At 44.7% G+C, this 25,329-nt stretch overlaps 2 protein-coding genes across 5 annotated transcripts in view; one reads left to right on the top strand and one right to left on the bottom strand.

The window, feature by feature from the left end:
• The window catches only part of rock1 (Rho-associated, coiled-coil containing protein kinase 1), a 35,606-nt gene extending 33,577 nt beyond the window's left edge, over positions 1 to 2,029 (bottom strand). For both annotated transcript variants that reach the window (XM_030362720.1, XM_030362719.1), the window contains exon 1: positions 913 to 2,029. In XM_030362720.1, the coding sequence (XP_030218580.1) occupies positions 913 to 1,005 (93 nt within the window). In that variant the 5' untranslated portion in view covers positions 1,006 to 2,029. The remainder of the gene's footprint in view (positions 1 to 912) is intronic.
• Positions 2,030 to 3,926: 1,897 nt separating this feature from the next.
• greb1l (GREB1 like retinoic acid receptor coactivator) overlaps positions 3,927 to 25,329 on the top strand; it is a 49,696-nt gene continuing 28,293 nt past the window's right edge. For 2 of the 3 annotated variants that reach the window (XM_030363827.1, XM_030363829.1), the window contains exons 1-2: positions 21,095 to 21,406; positions 24,187 to 24,304. The gene's annotated coding sequence lies outside the window, so the exon portion shown is untranslated. Of the gene's footprint in view, positions 4,340 to 21,094; positions 21,407 to 24,186; positions 24,305 to 25,329 lie in introns of those variants that run through there. The other variant, XM_030363828.1, reaches the window with a different exon arrangement.

Below are 25,329 nucleotides of genomic sequence, written 5' to 3' on the forward strand. Positions count from 1 at the left end.
ACATTTGTCTGTATTAAAAAAAGTGTGGGCCTGCCTTGTTGTGTCACCATAGCTGTGATTGTCCCAATACATAATCAACCGCTTCAAACGTCTTGTTTTGTAAAAACTCTTCCTGCGGTCTACTGCTGCCAGGAGTCACAGTGAGGTTGGATTGCCTGCCTCCTGTAATAAAGACCTGTGGAGGTGTTTCTAAGTGAACTGAGCATGTGGCAGCCTCCGCCTTCTGTAGACAGGAGAACCACATCATGAGCTGTGATGCATACATGGAGGAAACGGCTAGGCCACATTGCCTCAGACAGGTGTACTAATGCAGCTTTGTCTCCTGGGTTTTTAAACAAATGCAGAAACTGAGAAATCTAAAAGAGACTCAACTATAAACCACAGATTCAGTTTAAATAGTACCCATTTAGCTTGTCACAAAATCAAGGTCAATGTTTGTTTGTGCAGTCTCGTGCTTTACTGTTCTGAGATTGTATTCACATAATCAATGATTCGAACATGTGCCCTGCATACATATCTGACAAATTATATGTTGTTAATGGCTTAAGCCAGTAATAATACTCCCATACGTTTTCAGGGATGCTATTTTGAAATTGTGTGGAGAAACATGAATACACTCACTGATGAAACTACTATTGAAATATTTTGATAGATGGGAAGCTGCCAGTTACGTGAACGGCATGTATCCTGGGGCATATGAAAGATACATATTCAAATTCCTTATAAGTTAAATTACAATGCATCTAGAGTTTATTTAAAAGTTGTTAGAGAGGAGGCCGGTTACCGGTCGCCTATATCTACAACAAACTGAGGCTTCACACCTGGGTGATGTGCTCCTCCAGTGTTGTTCTGTTCCAAGGAGTAGTCTGACCCCGAACGGCTACTAAACCAGCTACCGAGCTGTAAACTCACCAAAAGACAATCGGTGTTCACTTCCGACTTGGGATCCTTCAGCATGGCATCGATTTTCTCAAACCGAGCCTCCAAACTTTCTCCGGCTGACATTTTTGCTTTTATGGTGAGTTCCACCGCTTCGCTGTGAACAAAAACCAGCCTTACGGACGAGCCAGGAGGCTAGCTAGCTTAGCAGCCAGTGGTAGCTAGCTAGCCAAATGTTCCCTTTCTTCGTGTGAGCACTGGACCGCACTTCAAAGTGTGTGAATTCTTCTCGAATTCACACAAACCACAAAACTTTTAAAGCGGGGTTCAACACAAAAATGCCACATCTTCCAATTAAAAAATATAGATCCCAGAGTGCAAGTCCACTTCAGCAGCACCAGATAAATGCGGCAACAGATTAGTCAGCCTCCACAGGATGCCGCAGAGGATAAGGGTTTAAAATTGTATGTGCATCAGACAAAAGATGAGTAAAACTTAAATGCGATAGATTACAAAGTGATACATGTGGAAAGATTAGTCCAGGCCCATGTCCATACCCGTGCCAGGCATATGCATAAAAAAGCCTCAAACGAGTCTGACAGCTGCAAAGTAGAAGTGGTGAAAAAACTTCTTCCAAATTTCGATCAGTTTAAAACACGGTGTTGTTAAAACCCTCCCTGGCGGTCCTCCCGCTGCATGCCGTACATTGTCACTGATCGTCGTTTGTTGTTGTTTAGGTAAGTCGTTTTTTCCGATTCGCCACGCATAAATCAGACTTCAGTTTTTGTTATTTTTCGAAAAATCAGACGATGCCCGATTTTCTCCCACAGCCTGGCCAACATGTCCGCCTTCCTGTTCAAACACCCCGGAGGAGCGACTTCAAAACGTCAAGCACTGCGCATGGGCCGCAGAGGCGCGTTCAAGGAGTTTAGGCAACATGTTGCTGCGCTCCGCCCAGCCTGTGAGAAAATCATAACTGAATAATCCCAATACCGCGTGTATTGGGATTATTCTACTGTTTATTATTATCCATCAGAATATATTGAAGGCCGCTGATCGATCAAAATCACAATGGAAATGCAACACATTTTTGATACTCTTAGTTGAGCATCAATGAAGATATTTACCATTGACTTCCTATGAGATCCTATTTACAGAAAATACAACTTCAAAGATATTCACATGTTATAGGCCTACCAGCATAATTGTAGTGTTTAAAGCTTCATGTTGCACGACGCACTGAATATGAAACATAACCACCTCCTATTAACATGCACCTACAACAGCGTCCCTCCTGAAATAAACAACAATTATCTGAGATTGAATGTTAATAGTCCACGGGACTGAATAATATGGGACTCCACAAAACAGACACCTTGTCCTATTGCAGAGGCTGAGGTGCTACTTGGAGCCTCTGACAGACAACCCTGATGGTAGAAATACACACTGATCTAATGATGTGATGAATTTCAGATGGCTGGTGTCAGCTGGCTGACAAACACATCTCTGAGATAGAGAGAGGGAGGAACTCCCTGCAGAATATTGTCTCAAGGTGTGCCATAACTCCATCTGGCACCTGCTTAGTCAGCAACCTGATAGGCAAACTACATGGTGTCCCCTATCGAGTGGGCCGGCTTTGTGAGATCCCTCTCACCATACAAAAGAGCTGTTTCGGTCTTAACTGATTCTAATCAGTAAATGGCGCCCTCATCACTCATAGCTGAGCCATCACACCTTCTATAGACTATCAAAGCCAAGTCCAGAGGTCCTGGTGCAATGTATCTGGTGCTTAACCAGTTGCATATAAAAACAACTCTGAGAAAGGCCGTGAGTGAAGATGCAAATAATATCATTCCAATAAAGGTCAGGTTTGGGAAATGATCTTAACCTAAAGCAAACATGTCTTTTAAAATGAACAAGAACATTTGTTTGCAAGATAGTATTCCAAACCCATATCCAATTTCCTTTCTGGAAAATATAGAATCAAATATTATTATTGTTTTTACATAATATCCTCATTGTTTAAACAAACACCCGAAATATCCACAGTTTGATCATGTGGTTGCGAATTGTCTGTGCCCATCCTTTCAGGTCTCTTCAAATGTGTTGATAATTGGGATCCGGGGAGAAGGCTGTGCCCTCCTCCTGTCTCATATCTGGAGTTGTTTCAGCCCTTTCATAAAGTACACTGGAGTGGAGCCCATTTTGTGCTGAGCAAACTCTGGCATTGACCAACATAAGACCCCCCTCTACTGGATGAAAGAATAGTCACATTTGGCGCTAAAAAGTGTTGTAAAAGGAAGTTATTTATTGATTTTCACCAACAATATTTTTGTAATTTATTTGTTGGTTAAGCATCAGACCTATAACACAGTGCATAATGACCTTGTTATTACATTTTACAGCCAATTATAGCCTAGTCATATTTAAAAATATTCATATTTTATAAATAATTCAATTATTTGATGAATAGTTTGAAAATGATTTCAATACAATCAATATTATGTTTTTGAGTCCATAATATGGTTAGAAATCATTGTGGTTTTATTGTATGATTTGCCACATTTTCATCAAATCACTCTTGTCGGTTCGCCATTAGGTTTCTTTGAGGTTTGTCTCGATAGTAGCAGATACTAGTAGTAGATATTTGACCTATTCGGTTATTTTTCAAATCCATGTTTTTGACAGAAACATAAAAACACACAAAAAAAACATATTTTGATAAAACATCCCACATTACAAAATGTTCGCATTTTTTATACCAAAATAACCAATACTGGTGTTTTAAGAAAAATAATGATAGTCTTTTGTTAAATAGAAAAAGCGTCCATCTCACGTGCATCCGTCTAGGTAGAAAATCTATTCTGCCCTTTCCAGCAGAGGGCGCTATTCTCAAGCCTTTTAAAAACGTGCCTATGTCCGTCCGTCCGTCCGTCTGTCCGTCTGCCTATTTGTCTGTCTGTCTGTCTGTCTGTCTGTCTGTCTGTCTGTCTGTCTGTCTGTCTGTCTGTCTGTCTGTCTGTCTATGTCTTTATATCTATCAGACAGACCGACAGACAGCCGCTCTGGCTGAGGAGTATTCCTTTTAGTTGAGCGCAAATGTGTAGGCTTCTTGCATCATGCGCGTGACATAAGGTTAGACACAATATCTTACAGATAAAACACTCAGCCAGAGGGGAGTCGGGGATGTTCTGCACATCTCCACTTCGTGGGCAACGCATTCCCTCTGATACGCTCGGCCACAGGATCACTGGTGTTTCGGCAGACCCAAACGGTACATACAGTAGCCTCACTAACGTCAGCTGGGGGCTCCCTGCGAGTGGCTGAGTTGTTGATGCAGATTGCAGACCCGTAGAGCAGATCCTCCGAGGCAGTCGGTCTGCTACTCTGTAACCCCGCAGAACTGCATTTAGACTGTCGATGGACGCGGCGATTTAACGCTTTCCAGTTTGGCCAAAAGGTAAGCTCCCGAATATATTTATGTAAGTAACCTTTGAAATGTGACTTTTGAAATGAAAGCACTTTGCCAAATCTGCACACCATGGTGACCGTGTCCGTAGCCCAGTCGGACCACAGCATACCTTAGATGCAGGTGACGATTTCTATTGCAATACAAAAAAGAAACATTTCCTAAATTGAACTTTAGCTTGACAGAGTGTGTAGTTCCCGGTGTAGGCTACATCTTGAAAGGGCCACCTGAAATGCATAAAGAAGTAGCCTACATTAAAATACCAGCAGGAATAGGATAAGGTCAGTCCATTAAAGCCACACATTAGAAGCCTCTGCTTCGTGACGCCTGCTCATGTAGGCTAATGACAGTACGTCCGCATTTGTAACTGCGAATTAATGTTATTACATTGTGAATTTCTTCGTTCTTAATATATATAATAATTATTTTACAATAAGCTTCAGCAGTTCCCCAAATATATGAAAATGTCTTAATGTTGAATGACGGTTTGTTTTACATTCGCTGTTTGTCGCTGAAGTAGTGGACTACCAACGCCAAACAAAGCCTGTTGTTGTGGAGGACATGTAAAAAAGGCACAGTTTTTCCCGTTCGCCCCTTTACAAAGTGCCCAGTTTGCATTTGAAATATAGGGATGGTGTGTTGTTTTTGCTTTATGGAAGTGTGACCGGTATGCCTGCACAATTCATTTTTACCTTTGAATTTTGTTACAGTGTTTAAGAGAGGTGTTGAAATAGACTTTCAACAGTTAAAGATAACAAGATATCAGATAGGTGAGACCCGGAGTTGTAGTATTTGGTCTCTGTTGTAATTACAGGCAAACCAGTCTATCTTGACCAGATTCCAATCGTCCCTGCTCCTGATTAATGTCGCAAAGGTTGCATTCCTTATGTCGCCAGTGCAAATTTCCCTGCAAAAATAGCAAACAAAATTGCATAGCATAAATGTAGTCTTATCCCTCACTCACACAAATACAAATATGCAACACCATTAATTTCATGATGACTACTCTCATACCTAAGTAGACCACCACCAATCTGACACATGAATATTTATTTACATTTTAAGGGAATATGTGGGCTTCACACACATCCATCTATTTTCAACTTCCAGCACCCATTGTCAAATATCCATGAATTGCAGTTTGATCAATTCAGGTCAATTAAGGGCCCAAACTACATGGCAACATGCTGTTGATTTACACACACCTTAATATATAATTGCCCCTGCAAATGTGAAACACAGACACAAAACCACAGACACAGACACACACACACAAACACACACACACACACACACACACACACACACACACACACACACACACACACACACACACACACACACACACACACACACACACACACACACACACACACACACACACACACACACACACACACACACATAATCAGCAACAAAAAAACACACACAAATGCGCTGTGATGTAAGTGTGGTGATGCAGATTGTGACGTTTTGCTGGGTGTCCCTTGTCTTGCCCAGAGCATGCGTAGCACTGTCAGGCAAGGCGCGTGGCTATAGGGGGGGTCAGAGGGCCCTGAACGCTGACCATCTGGCCCTTGGGGGACTGGCTTCCTCACTGGCAGCCTTTGTTGCCCAAGAACAATTGGGAGTTAATCTGGACAGGAGATAAACACGGACTGTGTGAGGCCCCATGCGGCACTCAAACAGGGTTCTCTTTCTCTCGCTGTAGCCTTGAAGGAGACATCTCTCTCCCTCTGTGCTCTGTTTAATTCCTTGTTCGTGTCAGGTTAGGTAACCGACTGGCTTTCTTAACCCCCACCTTTTATCCGCATGGTAGTCAGGACCAAGAGAGGACTAATTAAATAACCAGAACATCTGAATTTAACAAATCATGCTTTAATTATTAATTGGATGTTATCCTATCAAAGCAAATGTTATTATAAATGATGGGGCAGCGCTACATCAATAATTGATGACATATTTCTAGGTAACAATGAACTTGATGAATTATTGCATAATACCCATTTATCTTGACATGTCAGTTTCTAGATATCAGTGAACAAGCATCAAAGCCTGACTCGAAATCATTCAGAAGTACATTTCAAGATCTTTTCTACAGCTGTACCTCTTATCCACTAATGAACGTTGACATTTCTTGCAAGAAAAACCACTGGCATGCTTAAAATAGTCTATTGCACAAAAACATTGTGCAGAAAAACCCAATATTGCCGTCCATTTATCACCAAGGTAACGGCTAGATTAGCAACTCTTCTTCCTCTCTCATTGTCATCTTAACATTATCCCTTCTCTTCCAACCCAGCTTGTCTTCTCCTCTCATTTAATATGCCGGCATTATTCATTTGGGGTAAAAATCTAAATTTATTTTAGTCTCTGACCAGACTGATTTATTTTGGTTGATATTGGCTGATATGTGGGAAAGATATAATTAACAAATATCACAAATGCAACACATGTAGGTAACAGATGTATAGCTAAAGAGAAATTTTTCTGCATCAAATAAATGCTTCTTATTTTCAGACAAAATGCATATGCCATGAAGATGTGGGAGGCTCTCACAGAACTCTCTGTGGTCTGGGCCCGGCTTGTTTTGTATTTTGGAATACCTCCTCTGGCATATTAAATCACACATTCTCTCCTGCGTGTTCCTTGTTTTGACAAGGCAGGATGCAATTGGTCTCCTAAACGCAAACACTGAGCCAAAACAGAAGGGCATACATAACAATTGATTTGCTATCTCGTCACTTGATATGGAGGGTTCCTCTTTCTGCCGCGGGTTGTTTCAAACATATAGTTTTCTCTTTTGACCCCTTAGAGGAGAAGGTGTCCTGATGAAACACGATTTGAGTTTGGATCAGCTGACGCCGTTTCGGGCCAGAGAGAGAGAGCCACAGCGCGGCGGGGAGTCTGTCCGATTATTTCTGTAAATGGCTTCTTTGATGGCTTTGGAGAAGAAATCTTCTCAGATGTTTCTTTTTGTTTAGCGATAGCTTACTCTCTCTATCCTGATCCCCGGTACAGATGGCAGTAGGGGATGAAGCTCCGGCTTCCCAGATGTACTGTTGGTTCACATGGCCTGTCTGTTCCACTGAGGAGTAATTCTGTCTCCAATGTGGACTCGTAAACAGGTGACCCGCTGGTTTGATAGGACTTAAGGTTTGTTTAAACGGATTTTGACAAACAAGAAGAATTTATCCTTGTATAAATAGATCTTGCTTTGATTACCTGAATGGTTATGAATATATTTTAATAGCGTGATGAAATATATATGAATATATACAACTACAAAAACTACTCTCATGAGTGTGAGCTTGAGATTCTTTGTTTGGGTTTACTCATTCTAATTGCCGATATTTTGATATTAAGTGAATCAGTAGAGCAAGGTCAATAGGTGTTGTACAAGGCCAGGGATCTCCACTCACCGGACCATGGTGTTTTTAAGTCGTTTATTCAGATTCAAAGGTATCAGAATGAGACGTCAGTCACTAGAGGATTAACACAGCATCACTTCTGCAGGGCCTGTAAACTTTTAACCCCTGGGTTCCTTCTTAAATTTGGGTCAAGAATGCCAGAAAGTCATCTAACAGTCAACCATGTGTAAAAAAAAAAACGAAGGAAGATGAAAGAAAATAGATTAAAACAGATTGTCGAAATGGATAAGGAGAAGCACTTGGCCAAAATTTTAAAGATCTCTTTAGCTTTCAATCCAACCTTTAATAAACATTCAATATATCAGAGAGAAATACTGATAGAGATATAAGAAAACACTTACTACAGAAGATGTCATATACTGGTTTAAAATCTGTTTTACTTGCATTAACTTGTCTTTAATTCATTACTTTCTCTTGGCATGTAGCCTATAGCTCAAAACAAAAAACTAGGTTTTTCAATAGAACCAATCCATTCTTAATAAGATAAAAAAAATAGAGTTAGATCTAATAAATTACAAAGAAAACCAGGGGTCTAAAGATGTTTTTGTTCATACAGAATATAACTAACTGACAGCTGGATTTTTCACTGCGAGTAGGATTCAACATTTGCCCCAAATCCATTAGCATGTATTTAGACCCAACTGGTTTTAATGAATGTGAATAAGGTTAGGGGGTTTTGGGGTGGTGGAGGAGGAGAAAGAGGTGGAGGAAGGAGGGGGTGGGGGGAGTGGAATCGTGGCAAGAGGCAAAGTAAGGTGAGACCCTGTGTGTGTGTGTGTGTGTGTGTGTGTGTGTGTGTGTGTGTGTACTGTATTAAGGTGTATGACACTGTTGCACAATTGGATCATTAAAGCCAATCGCACAAAGGCCCGTGCCCCTCCCCCGGCTGAAAGGAGATGTCAAAGGTCCGTGACCTCTTCCATTTATGTGCATTGATCCCCTCTGGAGGGGGGCGGGGCCTGCTTCCCCATAGACCTCTCAGCTGTTATGTCTTAGTTTCACCTGCACGGAAATTGTCCAATGTATTTCATTACATTTCCTTATTTCTGCATGTTCTCTCTATTACTTGAAATGTCGTATCATTTTACTTATGATAAAAGAGATAGGTTATTACTTGAGGCAAATGAGACAAATGGCAAAATAATATGTTGAGGGGTCCATGTTGAATTGAAACGCCTGTTATAATGTCCTCCTCATAAATAATTGTTCTCGTAAGCAGGTGCAGGATTGTCTCTAAAAAACGATGTATGTATAATGTTTTGAGGCTGCAAGGGTTTTTTGTTCAACCGAGTCCCGCAAATATTTGTATAATGGTAGCTTTTTCTCTTTCAGAGCCATTTGAAACAAAACAACCAAGAAAATAGTTTATAATAATGATTCAAAAACGATTTGCTGCTTGTTTAATCGAGGGTAATAAAAGGGAACCGTCAGTTGGGCTACATCCTTATATCTGACAATGAATTTGTGGATGGGCCATGAGTCTGTCTCACATCCCGGTGTTTACGACGTGAGCGGAGTGAAGGAGGGGAAGAGATCTTCTCCCTCTCACTGTAACCGGCTGCATGATGACGGGGGAGGAAAGGAAGTGGCAGGCAGAGATTGAGGACATTCAGTATGGAGGAGTAGAACATCCTGCTCTTTCTGTTGTGAGGGAGGATCCGCGGCGCGAATTATGGGGGAACCAGGGAGGTTATTTTAAATGCATTTTTAATCCTATACAAATAAGATAAAAATATCTGTAAAATATTGTTTAATATGCATGTTGCTTGGTCTGTGCCAGAATAATGTAACCAACATGTGTATAACCAAGGTAACCATCCCCATGTCGGATTTGAACATTTTCCAGAGATGTAACCTATGGCAGTTTTAATTGGTTACTTTACACCTAGGATGCACAAGCTAGCGGTTTGATTGCACATCGTTCAAAGTTCGAATCTCTTATAGATTTTAGGTGCCCAGGCCGACATTGCAAGACATGTGGAAGAACTTTAAAACAAAAGCCTGCTATTACAAGACATTTATAAAATGAAAATCAATTCAAACTTTAATTATTTTAATTGAAGCACTAAAAGACGACCAAGAACTAATAGGGACTTAACATTTGAAAAAATGTACGGAGATCTTTCAAATTGTTTCTCAAATACAAATTAGCCAAAATGGTATTATTATAATTCGGTATATTGCAGTTTGCAAAGTATGTTGCACATTTTCCTTGTCATGCACTCATTATATGGGAATGTAATAAACGTGCTGTAATTGAGCCCAGATGAGCCTCAGGCCTGTTCAGAACCTGCCAAGTTGCACTTGCACGTTGACCATTTGGCCATCTTCATGTCAGACCTCTGCCTTGGGATCAGATCCTCCACAGACGCCTCCCCTTAAGGAGAGGGCAGTTGATCTACAGTAGTTCCTCAGAGTTCAACGCTCCATTAGGGCTTGCCAACAGCCTGGGCATAACTTGGTGACGCGCTCCAAGGCTGTACATTGGTTTGGAGCAATGGCCCCTAAAATGTGATAAAACTACATACACCTCTCGCAGACGTCGGTGCCGTCATGTGGTAAGGATGTAGGCGGTTCTAGTTCCTGTCCTCGTGCAGATTTCAGACATTAATGCAGAGGGATTGACATAGGCAGGCTGTTTGAGGCCCACTCTCGGCTCATCCTGTGAAATGTAGCATTGAGAGGCAGAGGTACATGGAAGGACCTTCGCTCATCATCAGTGGTGGGAAAAGATGACGTCCATCAACCGCTCCGGGGCCAGGTTCCTCTGGGTCTCCACATTCCAGAGCTGCTGCAGACCGGGGCAGTACACACCAGTAGACCCACTGGACACTGCGTTTCTGAGCCGACTCATCATGTATTTAGATTCTTTTGATATTTATCTTCAACTTTATTTTCCTTGCAGGGAGTCACAATGATTTGCAGTTTAACATCTAACCAGAAATGCAAAAAAGCAGTAAAGTGCAGAGCATTTACCTGTATACAGGGAATATACAAATAACAATGAAGGGTAGATATGAATATGCAAAGATATATACAGTATTAACAGTATGATCTGTGTTAATCCAAATATACAAATATATACAATTATATACAATATTGATTATGTTAACAACACAAACAAACAAAAAAACTGCTCTTGACTTCCATAATAGCGAGACTATAGTGTGTGACCTCCCAAAGCCAGGGACACAGGAACATCCAGTAGTCTCCACTGATCCCTGGTTGCTAACTACCTCCCGGGCTGAGTGGTTAGGGGCAGCTCAACTGGCTGGGGTTCACCTCTGCCCTCAAAGAGAGGAAATCGCCCCATGATACCCAGATGAAAACTCGAGCATATCATAAATGTGTGCATTTTCCTCCCAACTCTTACGACAAGTTCCTTGTGACCAGTAGTATGACTCTATGTGCTCTGGCGGCACATATGTCAACGTGGCAAAGAGAAGGAGGCACACTGTCAGGTGGAACTGAGGGATGGTTCATGGACCAGTGTTAACTGCGTGTTAACACACTTGTACCTCAAGTCCTCTTTGAAGCATAGACAGCCCATACTTTCCTCTTCCTGACACCCAGGAACGGGTCCGCAATCGTTCCTTCTTTTAATTTGTTGACCCTCTTCCCCTGACGACTTAGAACTCGGCACAAGGTGGTGAAAAGCAACTAACGATGATTGTTGTCAATCATTATAGTGTTGCCAGGACAACACTACATATACTAATGGCAGTATGATTGCCTTATCTGACACAGTGAGTCTTGTTGAATGACTACCATGAAATACAAAAATAGTGTTAAATGCATGGCATAATGCAACATACCAGCCAAATAAAAGAATAGCATATTGTATTCGGTATTGTGATTTCGAGAGACCATATCTAGGGCTCTGACAATTGACATCTGAAGTATGTTAAGCCATCTTTCTCTCTCTCTCTCTCTCTCTCTCTCTCTCTCTCTCTCTCTCTCTCTCTCTCTCTCTCTCTCTCTCTCTCTCTCTCTCTCTCTCTCTCTCTCTCTCTCTCTCTCCCTCCCTCCCTCCCTCCCTCCCTCCCTCTCCCTACCTCTTTGTCTCTGTCCCTCTCCCCCTCTCCCTCTCTCCCTCTCCTTGTTGTGGCACAGGGTGTTCTCACAGGCCGTGCTGCCGTGTGTCTAGTGCACCACGATGCCAACCAGGCAAAGACGAAGCATCATGTCAGTTGGCCAAATGACACTGGCAGCTTAGTCATCCTGCGTCTAAAGATTACAGAGTGTTGGCTATGTTCTAACGCTGTGTAGCCCGGAGTCCGGACATACTCAGACAGGATAGTAGAAGTTATTTATAATTGTTTTGCGGGGGGTTCTCTTCTTCATGTTACTGCCTGGGAATACGCTATTTAGTGGCAGTTCACTTTGGAGGTTAGATTATTTTTACCATAATGAAATTAAATAATTGTACTGTACATCTTGAAAAGATGCCTTCGCTATAATAGTGGACCTAGAACATGCTTAATTTGAGTATTCGATTCACCCATCATATGTTGATGTGCCCCGACCATATGGACTTCAATGTAGAACAATAGCTTAATCACATTTTCGTAGATCCTTTGGTTTCATATTACTTGACTATTGCTCAAGTCCTACAGCCTCATGTTCTGTTGAACCCTCTAAACCCTCTAGAAGCTTGGGGCCCGAAATCGAACAATTTCATGTTGCTGCCCATTGTCTGCAATTAACTTTTATAGACATATCATTCACACACAAACACACCACTCTAAACATATACTTTTGTCTCCTTATCTTCCTCTTCTCTCACTCCCGTCTACTTTCTCTCTCTCTCTCCCTTGTGAAAACACAAGGTTTTAGCTTGTTGATGTAGCCAGGCTGTGTGTGTTTGTGTGTGTGTGGGGGGGGGGGGTGGATGCTCTGTCTCTTGTTTCCATATGCCCAGGCTGGCCCGAGCTGTCCAAGGCCACGGTGACCGTCTCTCTGCTGCAGCGGGGACTCAGCGTTCCCTGACTGTCTCCGAGGTCATTCGTTGTCGATCTCTCGCTCTGTCTATTTCTCTACCGCTCTCTCTCCCCAACTCCCTCTGTCGCTTTCCCTCACTCACTCTACCAAGATCCCTCTCTTTTACTCTATACACAACACCTCTCTCTCCTTCTCTCTCACTCTTTCTCTCTCATGCAATCTCCCTTTATTTCTGTCTACCCCTCTCTCTCTCTCTCTCTCTCTCTCTCTCTCTCTCTCTCTCTCTCTCTCTCTCTCTCTCTCTCTCTCTCTCTCTCTCTCTCTCTCTCTCCCTCTCTCTATCAGAGAGAGGTCAAAGTATCACATCATTTAACTCATGCGTTCATTCAGAGTGTCTCACGTGAAGCAGTCAATACAGAATGTCTTGTCCCACACCAGCTGGGTTTCTCTTCATACGCCGGTGTGCGTGTGTGTCCCTCCGCGTAATATCCACTAATCATGAATCAATTGCAAACTGAACCACAGAAATACCCAGTTTCTTGATTACATCAGATGCCTTATATATATACTGTGTATATATATATATATATATATATATATATATATATATATCGATGTCCCAGTTTGCTCCTCGCATAGATAAAGTTATTGAGTTACTGAGTGCATACCTTCTGAGCCCCCCCCCCCCCCCCCCCTAAAGAACAAGCCTGATCCGCTCGCACATCTGTCAGCCGGGAACACACGGCGGCTCCCAGCGGAGGAGCGGCGCAGCGGGATGCAGTGGTCCCGGCCGCTGAATAGGCTTACTGTCACTTTTCTCCCCGGCCAGGTTTGTGTGCGGGGGTCAGGTCGGTGACAAAGGACGGCTCTGTGGCACCCATTGTCTCAGCCAAGACAAAACAAGAGACAGAGAGACAGAGACACACACAGAGAGAGAGGAGACATACAGGGAGGGAGCCCTACTGCTTTGGACCTCTGGCCAGGGGTGAGGTGGTGGGGGGGGGGGGGGGGGGGTTAATGGAGGACGGGAATGAGTTAATTGGAGGGAACAAGGACATGACTGACAGGGAGGAGGATGGGACAGGGGTCACGGCGGTGACGGTGGCAGTGATGGAGATGGTGGGGGCTGGAGGTGGCGGCGGTGGAGGAGATTTTGGTGGTAGAAGGTATGCTGTGGGAGATGAAGGTGTAGGTTGCTTATGTGGTTTCAGGGAGGACTTTGGAATATGTGGCAGGGTCATGGGGATGGTGGGGGGGGCGGTGGATGTGGTTTAGGGACCGGTGGCAGCGACGGGGGAGGCGATGGTCTGGGTCAATGGGATGGTGGTCATGGGGGTGGAGGTGGTTGGAGGTGTGAGAGATGGTGGAGGACGTGGTGGTAGAGACGGAGGAGGGGAGAGGATGCTGGTGGAGATGGAGGAGAAGGAGAAGGTGGTGACAGGTTGATGGTGGTGTATGTAGTGGCGGAGATGGAAGTGGAGGAGACACGATGGTGGTAGTGGTGACAGGGTGCTGCTGATTCAGCCGCCTTGGGCCAGGAAGAGGGACATGATGGATACAACTGATCGCCCAGTGAGGACGTTGAGGAGGAAGGAGTTGAATGGGGATGGGTGGGGGGTAAGTTAGTGGGATCCTTCCTCTGGACATTGAGGAACCCTCTTTGTCATGGTGTCACTCAAATGGATTCAAGGTGGCTCAGGCAGCTTTCTTTAAGGAAGGGAAAGAAAGGAGAGGTTTCCCATTGTGAGAGGCTCTCTCTGTCTCTCTCCTGGGTCTTTCTCTGTCTCTTCTTTCTTGTGTCCTCCCTATGTGCTGCTCCCGGCATCGGCTCCCGCGTGGCTTGGCTGTGTCTGTTTCTGGGACAAAGAATGAAAGCAGGGTCTAATGTCCTGACATTTGTATCGGGAATGCTAGATTTGTACCAATGGGGGATAAAGAGCAATAGGAACTTGGTGGTGGCACTTTGAATTTGTCCTAATTCTTAAAACAAACAACCACAAACAGAAAAACATGTATGCGTGTATTCAAATTTTTGATAATGTAATCAAGGAGAGATCAAGGCTCAGATGCAATGAAAACTTGTTTTCTTGAAACGGTTGCATTATTTGCTTAGATCAATGCTTGCTTCGATTTTTCTATCTACATTTTTTCTAAAAGTCTTTCTAATGTGGAGATAAATCACATGAGATTTTGTGAATTTACGTCCGTAGCGTGGATTCCTTAGACTCAAGCACACTGCCTGGCTTTGTTCATTAAAAAACAAAAACAGCCCCAGGCCGTATGTGACCCAAAGCGGTCCTAGACGCGGGGGGGGGGGGGGGGGGGGGGGGGGGGGGGGGGGGCAGTGCAGGGTGGGGTCTCCCGGAAGCGGAACCCGACCCCCCGACTACTCGCCGTGTCATCTGATAAGAGCCAATGTTTTGATAGTGTTGCCCTCTCTACGTGATCTATGACTCCCCTTTTACACCCCTATAACAAAAAGGGCTGTCCAAACAACAATTTATGGCCAGGACAAGGCCTGGTCAACCATCATCAAAGATGGGGTCAGGGATGAGAGACATTAGGGGGCTGACCAGATGTTAAATGATATAGCAGCGGACGTTTTAATCTGAATTAATTCTGGGAAGTGGTCCTCCCGTTGACTGATGATGTGATCGGTAGTAAACGTTAATCAGTTCAGTTGAGTTTCTCTTTCCGTGTTAAATGTACAATGTGTTAGAATCTGCTGTTGTTTTTTACTCATGCATATGATATTTTCCTGGAAAAACCTTTGTTTAGTTCCATGCACGTTTTATACAGTTTTTTACAGACAACAAAAAAACAGAACCATGTCACCAAACGTAGGCGCTATCTTATGAGCCCGAGGAATGTTTTCCCTGAGTGTGTTTTCCTCCGTCCCCTCTGTAGACCTTTACCATTGACCGCAGTTTGACCACTGTGCATGACAGATTTACAGTATGAAATAGAACGCGCTGTTGTCTCATTCAATATGGCCGCCCTGAATAAGTCCATAAATGCATTAGGGTCCTATGTGCTGCTCTGTTGTCCGGATGGCGGTGAACTGGCGTTCAACCCTGGCAATGTTGTAAAATGCAGATAGGGTTCACATGCAGGCCTTCCGTTTTATTACACGGCCATGGAGAGCATTGTAAACTGTCACTCATGCCTCACTTTCATTGACTTATTCTGGAGGCACCGACGGCCCTGGTTGGATTTCGCCCTCGTCTTCTTCTGCACCAATGTCCTCCTGACCAATGTTTATTTGCTGTTTATTTTTATTTTTATGAAGATAGAATAAGTGATTGCTTGAGGTTTATGAGGAATTCAAATCCTTTGCAGGGGCTACACATTTGACTTGAAACTTGTATATAAACGAATACAAAGCTACAGAATTGAAAATACATACACGCCGAGTCAGCTAACAAAGCTAACTGGAACCGGTATTTGTTAACTCGCATCATGCTGATACTATAATCAGTATAATCCGGCGGGCTTTTGTCTTGTGTGTTTGTTGTTGAGATTTAGTTTAAGGTTAAACGCCGTGCCCTTAAACTCATCCTCCGGGCCAGAGTGTGTGGCAAGGTCACCACTCCAATCAGCTCACATAAAGGCAGCTCGTCCCCCTGATGAATTAGCTCTACAGTACCACGGCCGGGGCAATCCTCTGCCCTGCAGGCCCCCGCTGGAGCCTATCCCCGGCCCCGCCGCCCCGCTGCCCTTTCACGTGCACCCCGGAGCCCCCTCATTTTGAAATGAGTTTTATAACTGGACAGTAAAGTCCCAGAGGCTTAATGATGATGACTTCTTCATCTGCCCAAATGCTCCTTTTGTCGGCCTCCCCAGGCCTGCAAGCACCCAACCCCCGTTCTTCTCACTGCGAGCACGCGCACACACACACACACATACGCACACACGCACACACACACACACACACACACACACACACACACACACACACACACACACACACACCACACACACACACACACACACACACACACACACACACACACACACACACACACACACACACACACACCATGCCTTAAACCCTGCTTCACCCCCCTTTATAGGTCCTGAGATAATCCCCTTACAGCACGTAGACATACAGACACACACAACACGCAGAGGCACACACACACACACACACACACACACACACACACACACACACACACACACACACACACACACACACACACACCCATGCAGGCGCATGCACACTTGTGCACTCACACGAGTGTGCATGCGCATTTCTGAGTGTGTGTACAGAAAACATACAAAAACATTATACATGCGCACACACTCACACACACACAATCACTGACACGTGCGCACACGCCCACAGGCCATTATCTGGGCTAAGCCCTGCTCTGGACTCTTTCTCTGTGTGTTGCTGCCGACTTCGGCAATGGCTTTCAGCAGGAATGTTAGCCTTTTGTTTGGCCCATTGCGAAGGCTTGAATGACCCGGGCTCATCTGCTATCCTCCTCACTAGCGCTGATTTGCACTTCAGTGCCCAGCAGGTAGCCAACACAGGCCTGTGGGGAGAGAGGCAGAGAGCGCTGCAGGGCTTGTATAAGGAAATGAGAGTGCCGGGCTGCCACCCGGACAGTAGCGGACGAGTGCGAGTCCTGACACTGGCAGCGTGGCCAACGCGTGTTGGGAATGTGGCCTTCCGCGGTGGGAAACCCGGCGTGCTTTCGAGTCTTTGAGTCTCTTTCCCTTTTGTGTCTTTGACATGTTAGCTCCGGGTTGTCGTGCGGAGCACCCTGTGTGATACCCCTGGATCACTGAATGTTCCCTTCTCTCCCCGGGCCGCCTTATACCACCAGCCCCTTCAACGTCAGGACCCCCACCGACCATATGCCACCCATCTTGGGATGATGCGGAAACCGCTTCGAAATGGCTAGATTTCTCTCCCACGCTTTTTTATTCTCTCGGTTAAAAACAAGAAAACAAGAGTCCCACGCTAACTCATAGGCCAATGTCCCTCCTCTTCCCCTGTGTGTGTGTGTGTGTGTGATTGTTTGTGTGTGTGTGTCTCTGTGCGTGTGTGTGTGTGTGGGTGTGTATGTGTATGTGTGTGTGCGTGCGTGCATGTGTGTGTGTGTATGTGCACGTGCGTGCATGTTTGTGTGTGTACATGTGTGTGTACGTGCGTGCATGTGTGTGTGTTTCTGTGCATGCGTGCATGTGTGTGTTTGTGTGTGTTTCAAACCCACGGGACCTTTGAGAGTCAACGTAGAGCCACCACATGTGTTGAGTGCTGAGTCAGCCTAAACAAAGATGAGGCAGAGCTCCGAGAGTTCACCCATGAGGATGATCATGATAGCTCCCTTTCTCGGGCCGAGAAGCTCTCTGTCCAAAGCGCACACACACACACACATAGACACACACAGAAACCCACACACTAAGCACTAGGCCCTGGCGTGTCACATGACTCGTCTTTCATCAGGTGCTGGCGGCAGGATACTTCCCCTTTTGTGAGGAGCCTTTAGCGGGACCTCAGCGGGCTGATGAGGGATGAGCTTGAGTGGGGGACAGGGGGGTACGGGGCAAAGCATTGAGACCGGGGCTCCTTTGTTTGGGTTCCCTTTTGAGACCAAAGAGGTTTGCAGGGGTTCACTCATTATGTCCGTCCTAAATGGGCCATTCAGCGAGAGGTAGCTGTGTCAAAGTCAGGGGCTCGGTGAGACGCGGGGCATAAATCATGTTGACGGCTCTTTTCCCCCGTTTGAACTTCTGGCGGCCGGTCAATCCGCGCTGACGGACGGCGATCACGTTGAGGTTTCACTTGTTTTATACCTCGAGAACTCTTGTTGTAGTTGTGTCTTAACTGTCTCTGGACATTTTCAAACCCCATCCCCCTGATCCGGGTCCAAAATTAACACCTTCCGCCTTCCAAGGGAGGATAGAGTTTTGCCATATGGCAGATGAAAAAAATCCGGGCTGCATAATGACAAAATCTACCGGCCAAGACTTTTCCTTGGCCGGTAGATTTTCCACTTGCTGAGGAAAGGCTGTAGGTCATGTGTGGTCTGAGGCAATATTAACTGGACAAATTTCACAGTCAACCTCAAGCCCAATGTTTGGACAAAGGTGGCAGATTAGGAGAGATGAGTCCTGCTAGGGCTAATTGCGGCCGTGATTGGCCTGTGTGCTGGTTTACAGCTGTCCCTCACACTAGCGCTGCCCCCACTATAACCATTGGAGTGAAGGTGAGAACAGCCCTATACAGCTTGATTAAAACAACTGTTGACTGTGCCTGTGGTAATGAACTGGAACGGCTGTCAAATGGTCCGGTAAACCGAGAAACCCGAGCCAGTAAAGGGAGATTTATATTTTCTACTTCCCTTTTATCTACTGAAAGCTTTCTAATTAGGAAATTATTTTCTGAAGGATCCAGCAGCGCTTCTAATTTGAATGGTCAAAAAGAACAAGTATGATTGATGACCACTACAGTTATTACATTTAAACTGAGACAATAATTGTATCATCCCATTCATTTATTCAATACCGTAACGTAACTTATCTAAGATGCAAAGTGACTGCTGAAGAACTAGACATTCTATCACAGTGTACTCTACTACAAAGTGGGTTTACTGAAACCTGCTATTACTTGACAGTTTTGTGCTGAATTTACTCAAAGGAATACAACACCCAAAAAAAACGATCAATGTTTTTTTTGCGGCACTTAGTCACGCTTCTTGGCCTGGAATGTCAGTCGAGTAAGGAAACACTTGTTTCCTTTGTGCAGAAGAGCTGCTGTTTGTTAGGATTGATCCTCTATTAACTTCATTGTATGTAATGAGAAATGGTTAAACTCTATTATGAGCTCTATTATCTACAGAGGTTGGAGTGCAAACCTTTTCCTTCCTATGTTTCCGTCTTTATAAGGGTCGGTAAACGATCAACAGAGTGTGGTTTACTACTGACGTAGCCCTAACAAATGCATTAATTAATCATTAGTACAAGTTGTAATTAATAAATACCAAAGGAAGCTGAAACGGTAGCTTTGTTACATCATGCTGGGTGAATAATCAATCATTTGTCCATAGTAGACCTAACCTCTTATTTATCTTTCAGCAGGACAGAGCTGCAGTAGATTACTGCCGCAGGCTATAGTACAATTGGTAGACACACCAGTTTTTCCAGAGAATGTCGATGAGTTTGACTGGGCAGTCTGCTGGCGGCCTATGTTTACTGTTCAAAGTCGGGTGAGATAGTCAGGTGTTTGTTCACGGTTGTGACATGGAGTGACTGTGACTCTGTGGAACCAGAGCATGAGAAAGCTCACCTCTGCTGTGAATTTGTATCTGATTGCTATCCTACTGATCACTAAAAATGCCCCCAGATCAATACATGTCATGAGAGGTTGGTCAATGTAAACATTTCTAATTGGAAACTATGACTAGACTTCTTGGCTCTGCGCGCTAGGGTTTTCCAAGTAAAATAAACATTCCTTCCTTCCTCCCTTCTGCGCTGCTATTCTTTCACACATGCTGAGTCACGGATAAGCCAATAGTCGGGTGAGAATGTGCTCTTTCTCCACTCAGCACGCTGATGTGAAGGCATGTCACCAGGGCTAGAATGACCCATAATCCTCAACATCTGCCCTCCACGCTTGTTGATTGGTGGCGCAAGTGCGTTTATTTATTTTGACCAGATGAGCCCCTGGTATTTATAGCCCGAGTAACAGCCCGGTGAGGGGTCAAATCCAGGCGAGGCGACGGGGAGACAAAATGCTCGGGCTGACCTGACATTCTTGTTGCCCATTTTGCCACACATTGCTTGTCCTGTCTGTTAATTGACCCCCCCCCCCCCCCCCACCCTAATAAAAAAGAACCAGTGGGTGTTGCGATCCGCAGAGCGAGAGGCTAATGAAAGAGGGTATTAAGGGGTTAGGCTCGGAGGATTCTGCCCTTCAGGTTCACATGTTCATTCATAAAAATAGAAAAATACAGAGGAAATGAATCAAACCCCTGAAGGGTGCTTGATGAGGTCGGCACGGGTGGGGGGGCTCCCGCGGCTGACATTGGGCTGGGGGGTCACGCGTGGCGTGGCGCGCGCCGGCCTGGCAGCAAGCAGATACAGGCCTCTCTTTTGTGTCCACCCCCCCCCCCTCCTGTGGCTCAGTGGCCCTCCAAGAGCATCTGTCACCACGGGGGGGGGGGGGGGGCAGCAGGGCCAAGATGAATGACCCCCCCTCCATACAGCCCGCCCAACTCCCCTTCCACAGTATATCCCCCCCCCCCCTCCTCCTCCTCCTGCCCCCTCCTCCTCCTGCTACTCAGCAAATGGCATAGGATAGAAGATTTCTAGGGGGAGGGATTTGAATGTGTGTGTGTGTTTGTTTGTATGTGAGATAGAGAGAGAATGAGAGGCAGGGGGAGGGAGAGATTCTACTGTGTTGGAGGAACAAGAGGGATTCCAAGTCCTTCTTCAGAGTGTCATGACTAAGGATGTTTGCGGGGGCACCAGAGCAGAACAACATTTCTTAAATTTCCCGGGACTCTGCTGAATATTTTTCGCCCACGTTTTGGTCACGCTTCAGCTGGATCTATTGCCCTCTGTGGAATACTTTTTACATTAGAAACCGACTTATAATTGTGGATCTTAAAGGTGTTTGCAGTTGGCTTTGGATTTGGAGAGCCGGGATCAGCTTGCTGTGGCGTCATGGAAGGTACAGGTGTCCCATGGAGCATTTGGCTCAGCATATCATTAAAGAGATGGGCTTTTAACACCTAATTTAGAGGGTGTTAAGAAATGTTAGTGTTTTGGGCTGTATTTGAACCACACCCCCCACAACTGCTGTGTCTCTGTGTGGCAACACTGCATTTCTAATGATAAAAATAGTTCTTAGCTCTTTCCGCATTTCTAATGTTGGTGTGGATAGGCCTTTGATGTTGTGGAAGGCCGGCTGAATTACGTTCAGTTTTTGTTTGAGCTTCATGCACGTTTTCATCGTTTTCATTGTCAATGTTAAAATATTGAAGTATCAGGCATTTGTTGCAAAGCTTCAAATTACTTTGTGTTAATATAAATTATTTTGTATTAGGAAAATACTTAGTGGCTGAAATGGAAACCTAATTTTTACTGACTCATGTCAACAACCAGGAAACGCACGTATTTAGTTTTAGCCTGATTAGTGCTGTTTTTGCTTTGGTGTGTAAATGAAGAGATTGCTTAACATGATCAAAACATGTTTTAAACCATAGTAAGCGGCTCCAGCCATTTAGCCAGAAAAGACCCTGAGCGGGTTAAGACCAAGGACCTGGCCTCACACCCTCTATTGTCAGCACTGTAATGTAATTATGCAGATCAAGGGGAAACAAAAGGAGCCCTATGGAATGTGAAAGGGAGAAAGACAGAGAGAAAGAGAGAAAAGAAGGCAAGGTTAATGCAAGGGTCCACTTACTAGGCTAATGTTAAATATCTTACTCTACTTTTGCATAGAACTTGGTAATTGGTTTGCCAGATAAAAGAAAAGGGCATATTTTTTTAATTATTTTTTTACAGTTATATGCAAACATTTAAAGGCATACATTGATTAAGGAAATTTGTGAAAAAAACGTATTTTACATGAATCCTTCTAATTTAATTTAGATAAATATATGTATATGTATATGTGATATGTATACGTGATGCTCCTCCAGAAAAGAGGAGCAGTATTATATGGTCATAAAAATGAAAATAAATTAAATAATTATTTCTTTTAATATTTTGCGATGATCAGATAGTTTTTTTTATAATGCAATAGTGAAACTCGACACACTAAACACAATTCTTATTCTAATTCTTTTTTTTTTACCTTTTCCTAGTGCCTTTGTGTATTTACATCATTATATGTCATCTTATACCCACTTTACTCTGCCTCCATGCCATCATTTGACTTTCTCAGCGCAGTGCAGACTTGAGTAGACACGTCAATTAGCCCCAAAATGGGAATCTTTTTGAATATAGAATCGATTTTGAATCGAAACGTGAACGATTCCCACCACCATTGTGTGTGTGTTTGTGTAGGATCTTTCTGCAATGTACATGTGAATGTGAACACACACCCACGTGCGTGGGTGCACGTGGGTATACGTTGGCCCAGCATATGGGGACTCTCCTTGGGGCCCCTCCTTTGCAATTCCCGAGCCCCAGTATCAGCCTAAGCGGCCCCTTTAAAGCCATTACGAGAACCACAAGACTGTTTTAAGCACTCAGGGCCATACCTGTCCCCGTGTCTAGATTTACGTCCTTCTGAATCCCCCCTGTCTCTGGGCCATCTGTGTCTCTTTTCTGGGCTGTCCGCCCTCCACGGCCTCTTTGATAAGCATCAAAATACTTAAAATAGCTGCTGTCAGGACGAGCAGGGTAAATACTTCAGGGCTTGAGGCTGAGATGACCCCAGCAGACATTTCAACTGTATTCCAACTGTATTCCAACTGTGCACAGTACACCCTGTTAAATGTGCATATTAAATTCGATTGTATGTACAAATATGTATATATTTAGTATTTGTATTCAACTAACATGTGTTTGTTAATTCATTTTTGAATCGAAAATATAAAAGCCAGGAGTGGGATTGCATAGATTGCTTGAATGAACTCTCAGCCCAACCTGGCTAATCATTTACAAGTTGCAGTCACAATAACGGTCATTAAATGCAAGTTGAACCAGCTTATGTACAGTTCAGGACTTAGACCCCGTCTGTACTTCTACACAGTGTAGCATAACCCCGTCAGGAATGATTACAAGCCAGATTGGGATAGTCAATGTTTCGGAAAGAACTTTGCTTCTATCCTATCGGATCCTGAGTGTATAACAATGCAATCGACAAAAGGGGCAAGGTAGCTACTAGCTACCGAATCCAAATCAAAATAACAGGACTCTGTGTTTGTATGTATTTGTGTATTTGTGTGTGTGTGTGTGTGTGTGTGTGTGTGTGTGTGTGTGTGTGTGTGTGTGTGTGTGTGTGTGTGTGTGTGTGTGTGTGTGTGTGTGTGTGTGTGTGTGTGTGTGTGTGTGTGTGTGTGTGCAGAGTGGGTTCAACCCTCAACTGAAACACCCAAGTGTGTTTTATGAAAATAACCCCAGGGCGGTGGTGTCAGATAACCTGTTAGGGCTCTTTTATAGACGCTACATATGTCGTGGTTTGATGCAATCTGCTACAGCTGGGGTAGCCATCTTGTTGTTCCCCCACACAAATGCAATTAGCTGAATATACTATAGTACTTGGAGATTCAATATCCAAGTGTAAATGCATTTTTTTAATACTTTGATAACAACATACAAGTATTATGTGACCGCATGTCCAAAAATAGCGCTCACAAAATGACATCAAATCGAAGCCCTATCTCTTATCTGTCCATTATCACATGTCCCTTTTGGACATACATGTCTACTGCTTTCTTTTGTATTCAAAGGCTATATCATCATGGCAGCCAAGCTTATCTGAGATCTCTCTTCCCCCAGGTCTAGAGCGGTGACACGAGTGGAGATGTCTTAGGCCAAAGGTTTCCGTCGAGTGGTAGCGACCCAGCATGTAGCAGGACTAAACAAGACCCTTCACGCTTGGCAACAATCAGACAAGGTAAGCCCCAGCTCACGGCCTCCTGGGTGCATTGTGTATTCCCTCAACCTACTGCCTCACGTCAAGCACCGGCCTCCAGTTGACATGGCGTGTGCGTTAGTGGTATTAATCCAGAGGAACACCGGGTTGTCCGAGTTGTCTGTGTGCCGGAGCTGTTCCCCGCCGGTCTGTCCCCCTGTGGCCCCGGGGGGAATCTGTTGCACAGACGATCAGGCAGGCCTACGACTCGCTGTGACCCGGGGTCATAGTCATGCATTCTGTTGCTGCCACCCAGGAGCCGGGGAATACACTCGGCTGGCTGACTGTCTGACTGTCTGACTGGCTGGCTGACTGTTCAACTCTTCCCCATGGCGCCCCGTTCCTTTGTAACGTTTAACCTGTTGTTTTGTAAAACGTGCGCCCGGAACTGCGCTCAAACTCATTATGCTCGTGCATCCGTCAAAGCCCCAATCAGTGAACGAATCACCCGAAATAACATTCCCCCCCCCCCCCCCCCGTCACCACGCACGACGACTGACCTTAGCAACCACCCCTGGGAGAAACAGGCAGGTGACCTCTGGCCGGGTTTTGTTTTGAGGAGGGCAGGTGAGGTCGCACACAGCGGCCTCCACTCTGCTTGAGCGAGGTAATTGACAATTCAGTCCTAGAGAGGCCCCTTGGGACCCCTCGCAGGACTACGGAGCCGCGCTCTGACCACGCGACACCACGCGGTTGTGATTGACTTTATTTTCTATTTCCTTTATTCTCTTAAGCTCTCTCTCTCTCCCAGCTCTCATTGGCTCTCGCAGTTGCCCTCTCCCGAGGGTTCACAATCTCTCTCTTTCCGCCTCTGTTGCTCTCTCGTTCATTATTTCTAAAAGCGCTCTCTCTCTGTGTCTCTCTGTCAATGTCTTTCAACTCCTCTCTCTGTATTTCCCTGTTTTTATCTATCAATTTCTCTCATTGCTCTCTCTCTCCCTCTGTCTCCCCTGTTTTCTTCCCTCACTCTGTCTCCGTCCCTCTGCCTCTCTCTCTCCCCCGGTCTC

This window comes from Gadus morhua, chromosome 8 (genome assembly GCF_902167405.1).
Source record: "Gadus morhua chromosome 8, gadMor3.0, whole genome shotgun sequence".
Classification (NCBI taxonomy): Eukaryota; Metazoa; Chordata; class Actinopteri; order Gadiformes; family Gadidae; genus Gadus; species Gadus morhua.